The 11,555-nt window shown below is 34.8% G+C and overlaps 1 protein-coding gene across 1 annotated transcript in view; it reads right to left on the bottom strand.

The window, feature by feature from the left end:
* Nucleotides 1-4,803: 4,803 nt before the first annotated feature.
* The window catches only part of LOC130012428 (mucin-5AC-like), a 539,248-nt gene continuing 532,496 nt past the window's right edge, over nucleotides 4,804-11,555 (bottom strand). Inside the window, exon 29 of the mRNA XM_056100369.1 lies at nucleotides 4,804-10,262. Coding sequence (XP_055956344.1) covers nucleotides 9,595-10,262 — 668 coding nt within the window. The 3' untranslated portion in view covers nucleotides 4,804-9,594. The remainder of the gene's footprint in view (nucleotides 10,263-11,555) is intronic.

The following is an 11,555-nucleotide window of genomic DNA, read 5'->3' as shown; positions in this document are numbered from 1 at the left end:
ACACTCTGTATCAATTTAAAGTCAATTGGATATTAACTTTAGCCTCTAGAGCATTTACATGATTTTTTGAAGTGATCAAGGGCCATAACTCTGGCAGGCTTCTTCGTCTCACGACCTTAAACACTGTGTATAAATTTAAAGTCAATCGGATATTAACTTTGACCTCTAGAGCGTCCACAAGATTTTTTTGAAGTGATCAAGGGCCATAACTCCGTCATTAATTATCGAAAATTGCTGAAAATCAATAGGCTTCTTCGTCTCATTACCTTAAACACTGTGTATAAATTTAAAGTCAATCGGATATTAACTTTGACCTCTAGAGCGTCCACAAGATTTTTTGAAGCGATCAAGGGCCATAACTCTGGCAGTAATTATCGGAAATCGCTGAAAATCAATAGGCTTCTTCGTCTCATAACCTTAAACACTGTATAAATTTATAATCAATCGGATATTAACTTTTTCCTCTAGACCGTCCACAAGATTTTTTGAAGTGATCAAGGGTCATAACTCTGCAAGTAATTATCAGAAATCGCTGAAAATCAATAGGCTTCTTTGTCTCATGACCTTAAACACTGTGTATAAATCTAAAGTCAATTGGATATTAACTTTGACCTCTAGAGCGTCCACAAGATTTTTTGAAGCGATCAAGGGCCATAACTCTGGCAGTAATTATTTCAATGTGGGCGTATAAAAACTAGATAACGTAAAGGCAATTTGCTGAAAATTTCATTCAAATTGATCCACTATGAACTGAGAACTAAGCGAATGAAATTTCTGCCTAGCCTCGGTCATCATTACTAAAGTCAGTACGTTAAACAACAAAGTCTCGATTATCCACTTAATCGTTTAATCGAGAAGGAAAGTTATGCAGTAAATCGGATCACAATCCACTTAAGATCGCAGCCATCTAGAGTTGATTATGGTCTGGATAAGTTAATTAATGTCTAATTAATAATTGAGATAACATTTCAGGCCTAAAAAAAGACCTGCAATAGACAGATTTATGTTTAATCATTGAACTCAGTCAAGACATTCACTTAATGAACATCTACATCAAGTTTAAACATTCTACTAGGGGTGTCACAATAAGACATTTTTTTTACAAATCATTTCAGGCCAGCAATTTCCAGAGGCGAAATTGCTAGCTGAACACGATTTTTAATTTTTTTTTTATCTATGACGTCATTTTCGGTTGGGGTTTGTCTGATTTCCAAAATGGCCGCCAAAAGTTGACGTAAAATGAATTTCCAGATAGGATGGGTGATTTTCATGCAAAATATGGCTTGTAATATATCATATATAAGGTTTTTGTTGTAATTGAACTGAAAAATAATCTCTAAAACTAGTTTCCCCAAATCCAAAATGGCGGCTAAAATTTACCTAAAATGGCCGATTTGTCAGATTAAAGTCATTTCACAGTTTGATTTGGTTTGTAATCTAAAGGGGTTTCACTGTCACTGAACTTAAAATTAATCTAAAGAAAAAAAGAGTTTTCAAAATCCAAGATGGCGGAAATTCAAAATGTCGACCAAAATTTATCTTAAATGGCCGATTTGTCAGATAAAGGTCATTTCACTCTTTGATATGGTTTGTAATACGTAATTTAAAGGGTTTTCAATGTCATTGAACTTAAAAATCAATCTAAAATAGAGTTTCCAAAATCCAAGATGGCGGAAATTAAAAAAGGGCGGCCAGATTTTCTCTAAATTGATCAATTTTTAAGATAATCGTCAATTTTCTGTTTGATATGGCTTGTAATATGTCCTCTATTAAGTTTTCAGAGTCACTGAATTTGATAATTGTAGATGATTGTTTCAGAAAAAAAAGGGACAATCATCAATCTTTCTATTGGATTGGTTTATAATAGCAAATTGTAATAGTTTTTTTTAGGGCAACTGAATTTGACCTGACCCAGGAATCTACCTGTCAATAAATTAACCATGTGCAGAACTTATCTTAATCTAAAGAAAAAAAGAGTTTTCAAAATCCAAGATAGCGGAAATTCAAAATGTCGACCAAAATTTATCTAAAATGGCCGATTTGTCAGATAAAAGTCATTTCACTCTTTGATATGGTTTGTAATACGCAATTTAAAGGGTTTTCAATGTCATTGAACTTAAAATCAATCTAAAATAGAGTTTCCAAAATCCAAGATGGCGGAAATTAAAAAATGGCGGCCAGATTTTCTCTAAATTGATCAATTTTTAAGATAATCGTCAATTTTCTGTTTGATATGGCTTGTAATATGTCCTCTATTAAGTTTTCAGAGTCACTGAATTTGATAGGGGGGTTGGATGGCTGAATGGTTAGCGTGCGCGCTGTATCATAAAGTCTGTCATTGAGTCGACTGGCGTGATTTTGAATCCCCGGTTGTATGTGGCAAGGAGTAGGGTCGCCTGTCCAACCTCGTGGGTTTTCTCCGGGTCCTCCGGTTTCCTCCCACTGCTAAAGACCCCTACGCACAAGCGAATTATCTAAATACAATTAAACCATCTGTTAGTCCCGAAATGACCTAGTTTGTGTCGAGTGGACGTTAAACCCCATTTCTCTCTCTTTCTCTCTGAATTTGATAATTGAAGATGATTGTTTCAGAAAAAAAAGGGACAATCATCAATCTTTCTCTTGGATTGGTTTATAATAGCAAATTGTAATAGTTTTTTTTAGGGCAACTTAATTTGACCTGACCCAGGAATCTACCTGTCAATAAATAAACCATGTGCAGAACTTACCAATCAGCTAATTAGAATTTCAAAGAATTTAACCTTAAGACACAATAAATGTAGCTTAATTGTTTTATGCATAAAAACATATGATGCTAATGATAATGTTAAGAATTGACACATTCTTTGGAGAAAATATCTGGTTAATCCGACTCTCCACCCCCACCCCATTACAATACAACGGGGCCAACTGACGCATTTTTAATTTCATCTCCTTTGTCTTTGCACCATTTTACCAGAGTGAAAATCATTTGTGGTATATCCAGTCATTAAGAATTTAAGTTCTCCTATTCGTTCAGAAATGGTAATGTGGTCCGTTTTTGCATCGAAGACTCCGTGTCCAGTAACTTTTGTGGTATAGTCTAGATGTTGTATCCACAGGTCATTTTCGTCAGTGACGTATTTCACAACAAGTTCTACATGTAAGAACAATACATAAGAAAAGAGGAAATCGTGGGGGATGACTTTTGGGATACCTAGTCGTAAATGCATTTCCAATTATTTTCGTGATGATTATTTTTAAACTTAGAACTTAGTGTGCATTACATTACAGACGAAAATGATCTGTGGATACCATATTTAGACTATACCACACAAGTTGCCGGACACAGAGACTTCGATGATTCATTTTACACTTTTCACTTTATGAAATACATGACTGACAAATATGAATTCATCTGTCTAGATGATACCACAAACGGTTTCCGGACATAAGTCTTCTGAACAAAAGTTAATAAATATTGATATTCGTCAAGCAGTGTGCTATGAGGAAAATTGGCCCAGACAGTGGTACTATGGTGTACTCTTATTTCGAATTCCAACTGTCTAGGGTTCTTGTATGCGCACGTCAACGTGTACATATAAACCTGGTTTCTCGAGAAGCCCCCGGTGCTGCATCCTGACAAGGAGAAACCACACTGGAAAATCCTAAGGTACTTTTTCAGCAAACATAGGGATCGAACCCCAGATCTCGTTCTTAGCGAGTCTTACTCACTGAACCACTGTTTCGAACCATTTCTGAATAAACAATAGATAAATTCTTAACAACTGGATATATATACCTCACTGTTTTGCTGGAATAATATTAAATCTTGTTTATGTGAGATCCAGTATAACAGTTCCAGTTACCATCAAAATAACTACTACTCTTTGCTATTACAAGCCAATCCAAGAGGAAAATTCACGATTGTCCTGTTGTATTTTTAAGCAATCATCTACCATCTTCAAAATTCATTTTTGATGTAATATTCATTTTCAAAATTCATTTTTGAGGTAATATTCATTTTCAAAATTCATTTTTGAGGTTATTTTCAAATTCGTGGACTTTGAAAACCTAATAAAGGACATTATTACAAGCCATACCAAACCGAAAAAATGACCATTATCTGAAAAATCGTTCATTTTAGGGAAATTCTGGTCGCCATTTTGGATTTTCAACCATCTTGGATTTTGGAAACTCTTCTTTTGAGGTTGTATTTAAGTTCAGTGACACAGAAAACCCTTTAAATCGCATATCACTCGCCATATCAAACTTAAAAATGACGATTATCCGAAAAATCGACCATTTTAGGGAAATTTTGGCCGCCATTTTGAATTTCCGCCATCTTGGATTTTGGAACCCTGTTATATTTAGATTAATTTTAAGTTTAGTGACACTGAAAATCCTTTAAATTACATATTATAAATCATATCAAAGAGTGAAATGACTTTTATCTGACAAATCAGCCATTTTAGGTAAATTTTGGCCGCCATTTTGAATTTCCGCCATCTTGGATTTGGGGAAACTAGTTTTAGAGATTATTTTTTCAGTTCAATTACTAAAATACCTTATATATGATATATTACAAGCCATACCTTGCGTGATAATCACCCATACTATCTGGAAATTAATTTTTCGTCAAATTCTGGCGGCCATTTTGGAAATCAGACAAACCCCAACCAAAAATGACGTCACAGAAGTGAAATAATCTCATAATCGTGACACCCCTAATTCTACCTCAATTAAAAGCAGAGTTGTTATGTTCCAAAGTCTTGACCAATCAAAAGGCTATACTACAAAAACAAAATGTGGCAACAAAATACATCAAGCTTTTATGAATTTATTTGTGTACATGTAAATGTCTGTTGATATTATCCTTTAAATGTATAAAAGAGTAAAGCAGATAAATAACAGTATTTTTACTAGTTAGTAATTTCTTTACCTATTACTTTATGATGTAGAGAAATACATAGACTGTATGTTGAAAATGCTATTGACTAGAAAATGTACATAAAATTTATATAAAGGTAAAATTACATAAAATACATACAATGATAAAAAATATTACCAGGATGAAACAAATAATAATTTTGATAAGCAGATCTTCAAAACAAATAGTAAATTTTGATATATGTTGACAATGTTAATAGCTTTACTATAATAATTCATGCAATCCCTATTACTTTCATATATACTCTCCAAAAAAAGTAAGGAATATTCAGAAACAATACAAAACTGCAGAAATGCACTGTTGTTTTTATTAGAGGTAACCAGTGTATGTTAATAACAGGCCAATTGCCTACACATGAACATAAACAGTTCATATAGGCGGCTTATCTGACAGCCCCATTTCACTCGCGAAGAGATACACTGTCAAAAGTGAAAATGGACGTTTTTTGATTTTTGTCTTAATAATGAGTAATTGCTCCGCCAATCCTCAGACATTCAGCAATTCATCGTGGCATGCTCCTAATCAACCGTCAGTCCAATCACGATTTGGGACAATCCGACCCACTCTTCTTGCAGTGCTCTATAGGGGAAAGGTCAGGTGTCATGACTGGCCAAGGAATATGGACAATATGGTGACGCTGGAGGTAGTCATTCACGACAGGATCACGGTGGGCAAGGGCATTATCATCTTGAAAGAGGAAACATCGACCTGCACGTTGAGCAAAGGGCAGGACTATCGGTGCCAGGATGTGGTCATGCTAGTACACACCAGTGACCCTTACTTGAACAATATGCAAGTCCATTCTGCCAGTCATGGTGATTCCTCCCCACACTATAACAGACCCACTCCCGAACCGGTCATGCTGTCCGACGTTAACGCCTCCAAACGCGAGCACACCTATCAGTGAAATCCACAGTAAATCTGGACTCATTACACGCGCCCATCAACAATTACCCCAATTTCTACGCTGCCTACACCATTGACGCCTGTTTGCCATGTGCTGGCAAGTTAATGGAGGCACAACATGCGGTCTTCGTGCATGCAAATGGGCTGCATGTAGCCGATTTCTAATCGTTTGTGGTGTAACTCGAATTCCTGTAACTTGGTACAAGTTTACAGAAAGCTGATTGGCCGTTTGTCCTCGATTTCGCAGGACCTGTGTACGAATGTATCGATCCTGGGCTTGTGGTATGGCTCTGGGACGACCTGAACGAGGTCTATCATCATGTTGAAGACGTCTCATTGCAAATTAAACACACTGAAGCAAAGATATGCTAAACAGTAAATCTTATGCAAGAACCGATAGGAAAGCAAACATGGTTAGGATAGACCAGCATGCGGCAGTTTTCATCATCCCTTCCTTGAAGTGTCAAATTTAACAATGAAACCCTCATTGTCGCAGGTGCAGCTCAGTGGTTCTGTTGGGGCGATAAGTTCTTCATCTGTGAACATACTCTCAAAGCATGTCAAGTGTCCATGACTATTTATCATATCACAACCTGCATAGGTATTTGCATTTCAATATCCCCTACTTTTTTGGAAGAGTATACTTTGAATGTCTGAATTGAGAAGAGGGTAAATATTGATCATACTGATGGGTTATATCAGAAAGATTATAGAGCTAGAGGGATCAAAACAATTTTCTTTCATTTACTTTGTGTTCTCTACAGATAAATTGAGTCTTCTTGTTTTAATAAACAAAAGTTGATTACTATTTCCAAAACAAAAATGTGAGTTGTAAATTTGTCTGCAACATAATCTTCACCACAAGAAAGTGTATTATTTATTGCATTATTAAGTAAAAGTAACTTTAGTCTAATTTATATTTACAATCCTATAATGGAGAACTAGATAAACATCATCTTAACTATACAAATGTTAAATATGAATCACACATGGTTTAATATACACAATATTATAATAAATACTAGTATAATCCATATACACCCCTTCAAGTATTAAGTTCAGTTTCTGTACTGGTGGCCACAGATTACACCAATTACTATATAATTAAGCTTTCATATGTATTACATATGAAAGCTTATTGTTTCTTTTAAGATTATTATTTTTTTTTTTTGTGTTTTGTCCACAAATCGGATTTCTCCGAATCTAAAGATAGGATCTTTCTGAAACTTTGACCTGTTCCCCCAAAAATGGCTGGTGGCTGTTGATTGAATATATTTTCAAAACATTTTACGAATTTGAAATCACCAAATTTTACGAATAAAAAAAAAAGTATGTGGTTTTTTGACCGATTTTACTAATTCTATTTTCTTTTAGTACCTTGAAAAAAATCATTTTCATCTGCAATTTCAGATTTTCGAATTTCGAAAATTCGTCACTGTGATTTTGAACCGGAAGTTGAGACCAACTTGACAACTTCTTTAATAGTTTCTCGATTTTCATGAAATTTAGTATGTAAGTAGATCTTGCTGATGCGACTTGAAAAATGACTTTAGAAATTTTCTAACTTATCTCCCCTTGGAGAATTTAAGGATCAAAGTTTTCAAAAAGAAATCGACGAAATATAGGTCAGATTGCCTTGAAATTTTTTTTCTGCACTAGTTAAGAAATTACGGATGAGTTCACAAAATATGGAGTTTGTCGATCAAACCAGAAGTGCCACCATCTTGAAACGTGAAAAATCCCTAAGGCTTTTGTGATATTTTACTTACAGCTATGGTAGTTATATTTTCTGAATCCTTGCAGGAATGCCTAAAAAATCGTCCAAGTAGAATTTTGATTTAGGTCAACTGATACTCACAATTTTGAGTTGAATATGGAAAACGGTGAAAAGTCTACATTAACGGGCTTGTAAATAAACACAATTGACTGTAGTTTGTTGAATTCGTCTCCTATTTCTGAAATTAATATATGGGTGCATGGTCGAATTTTTGTTATTTGAAACATTTAAAATTTTCAATTTCACCTTTGACCTTTTTCGTGCCGACAAAGTTGTTTACGAGTGAAAAAATATGCATAAACGTCGTAGCGATGCATTGTAGATAACTCTGGTAAATGACGTGAAATGTGTATCCCATGTAAGGGCCGTCAAGAATATAATTATCATATTGTCCGTGGATATCTTTCTTTCAGCTTACTTTCAGTCCAGTGTTTAAAAGTTGATGTTTTTGGTCTGGGTTAAGGTTGGGATTACCGCTAGCCCTGCTTACATCTCTTGACCTTTGAACAAACTTGAAATTGGCCTTATCCAGTAGATCTAACCGTCTATTTATAGCAATTCTCTCTCTCTTTTCTCCCTTTTTTGTATGTCCATTTTTGGTCAAGAATGGACGAAGAGGGTTTGAATTAATATTGTCTGCCAGGTTTTGGTTAATAGTCATGATTTAGAGGTAGGATAACATAGTTAATAGGTTTTACGGTGATATGTATGGCAGTACATGAGCCTGTGAGGAAACCAAAGAAAACCTACCCTACTCCTTGTCGAGTACATGTGTGGGATCGAAACCATGCCACTAGACTCAATGACTGACCTTATGACCTAATGTGAATGCCCCCCCACCACCCAAACCTGGTTAAGACTAATTCAAGATGCATAATGTAAGTGCTAAATCTGCCTCTTGCAAGTCTTTCTTTTGGCTATAAATGTTACATATTATTAAATTATTATTTAGACATTTATTAACATGACAAGCTTAATCAATTCTCTAGACCATCAGATGGATTAGAACACTTGCAAGATTTTAAAATTTAACGATGAAATGGAATCGAGACAGTCTTGATTGTCAAGTCTATATATGGTGCTTCAAATTTTGTTATATTGTATTAGCTTGAAAATGTTGAGAGAATACTCTTCGAAGCGTCGCCTAAATAAATCAGTAGCTGTTTTCCATAAGTATGTTTATAGTTTATTTATAAATAACACCAAATAGCACTACCAGTGTATCTCTGTACCCTAGCTTGCCTTCCTGTGTCAGACAACACCTGATCCTATTGAACTATTCAGCATCTTGATTACCTAAGATGTAACAATGGTAATGATTTCTCTATTTTAACAAGTAAACAATTCACAACATTAATCATTGTGTGTGATCTAAAAATTAAAAACTCTTTTTAACACAACCTAAAACATCAATTTTAAATTCTATTTAATAACTTGTGTGTATATATATGAAGAGTCCAGGAGAAGAACGATCTAAGTCACATTTTTGTCTTTTCGCATAAAAGGCAAAACAGAATTTGGGACGAGAATGCTTGGTGCGAACAGAACAACGAGTGGGTTTAATTACAACTTCAAAACGAATCATAATTACCAGTACAACAAGTGACTTCCATTTCCACTTTTCAGCCAAATTAAGGTCAAATATAGGGTACAATAAACGTATTTGTCCGGGAGGCCATTTCAGAAGGGCCTTGGTTCGAAGCAACTCCGATCGTTTTTACCTGAAATTGATTGTTCCACAGAAAGCTTATACAATTTGCTACCAGATGGCACCATTAACTGGGGTTTGTTGAAAAAGTGACTTAGATCGTTCTTCCCCGGGGCTCTTCATATAATTATATATATATAACTTTGCACATTTAGTAAAATAAAATACATATTAATATTACAGGTAATATATGAAAAATTGTTATATAAGTATATAGCATTTAACTATTTCTATCATGCTGCCTATAATAAATATATATAAACTACAACTTAATTAAACAAATCGTGGTGTTCTATCAGAATTTACGTCACTTTTATCATTAGATTTTCTGGGTGTTACTGACATAGAAGAACTTCTTTTCTCAGTTTTACTACTAGGTTTAGTTACTGATGAACTAGGTGAACAACCTTCTCCAGAATGTCGTCGTATTCTAGCTGATGTTGATGGCATTAGACTTAAACCTGGTTTAGGTGAACCTGTATCTAATGGTACAGTTCTTATAGGAGTACCCTTACTCAATGTAGCTAGAGCTTTTGTGGGTTTTGATTCAGAACCAATTGATTTTCGGTTAGGTGTTGGTGAAGAGGTACCAGTTAGACTAGATGTACCTATTGGAGGTGTCTTTCTACTTGATGTAGTTGCTGGTCGGTTTCTAGTAACATCTGATCTAGAACATTTAGTACTAGGATAAACTGTTGTATTTGTTTTGGGAGTTTCTGACCGTGGGGTAGTAAGTGATGTGTTTGAGGTTCTAGTTGATATTTTATGTAGTATAGTAGTATCTGGTTGACCACTAGTAGGTGGGAGAGTTTTATGTAGTATAGTAGTATCAGGCTGACCACTAGTAGTCAATGTTATAGTAGGTGGTGTAGTAGTTGTACCACTGTATTCACTATAGTTTGGTTTTATACAAGATGTCTGCTGACTCTTCAATGCACTCACTTAAAAAAAAAAATTGGTACATTTAATTGTTGACCAGCGGCTGCCAGGCAGGATACGCCCACATTTTCGAGAGATGGATAGAGAACAAGTTAAAAAGAAAGTGATTTTTCCTACAATCAAGGGCCATAATTCAGGAAATTACAATTCGATATGCGCAAATAACGAAAGGAACAGAGATCTTTGGGTTATAAACTTACATTTAAAGTTTCAACAAAATCGGATAAAAATTGTGACCTCTATAGGGTCCACAACCTTGATATACCATATTTTTACGATATTTGAGAACGAGGGGCGGCCATTTTGGCGGTCCTTAGGGTGTAACGGTGATATAATAATACGTTTTTTTAAATCAGATAAAAATTATGACCTCTATAGGGTCCACAAGCTAAAAACGTGATTTTTCAGGAAGTTACGGTCCGATAGGCGTGAATATCGAAAGGAACCGAGATCTTTGGGTTATAAACTTACATTTTAAGTTTCAACAAAATCTGATCAAAATTGTGACCTCTATTGGGTCCACAACCTTGATATCTTGAACGGTTTATGAGATATCCTCCGGAAACGAAATCGGACGGACGGATGGACCCCATTTCAATATCCCTTCCTAACTTCGTTCGGCGCAGGATAAAAATAACATTTCAGGCCTAAAGAAAGATCTACAATAGACAGATTTAGCTATTAATGTATGTTTAAATAATTCTTAGTTGAAAAAAATATTGATTTTAAAGGTTAAAAATACAGTTTTTGACAAAATGGCATCACTTCCGGTGACAGTGACAATGTTAAATTGGTTTGAACTAATCAAAAGGGGTATTGAGCATCAAATGGTGTCATTTTTATGAACATCCAATAACAAGGCAAAATAATATGAAAAGTGACTCATGCAAAATTGCCTATTTCTCGGCAACTGCTCAACAAACTAATTTTCACATACATTGTCTTTGTATGGATTAATGCTACAAGTTTATGAAAGTTGCGAAGAAATATATCAAAATATGAAATGCTTGAATGGGTTGTGAATAGTGGATTTGTTTCAACTTTTTTCACCTTTAAATCGAAATGGCACAAAAAACAAAACTGAAATTAAAAAAACTTTTTTTGCGCCTTTTGTAGGGGCATTTATCTTGCTTGATCTATCAGATTTGCAAAAATTAATATTTCCTAGAGAAAAGACGTTCCTTCTCGTCAAAATTAAGAGTTTTTAGCAAAATTGCGCCACATCCGATGCCGATAGAAAACTTTACCGGTAATAAACAAAATTGAGAATTTGCACCATGGTGCATATAAACTTT

The sequence above is a fragment of the Patella vulgata genome, chromosome 4, assembly GCF_932274485.2.
Source record: "Patella vulgata chromosome 4, xgPatVulg1.2, whole genome shotgun sequence".
Taxonomy (NCBI): Eukaryota; Metazoa; Mollusca; class Gastropoda; family Patellidae; genus Patella; species Patella vulgata.
Note: the sequence above shows the minus strand (reverse complement) of the source record. Positions and strands in the feature narration are given on the sequence as shown.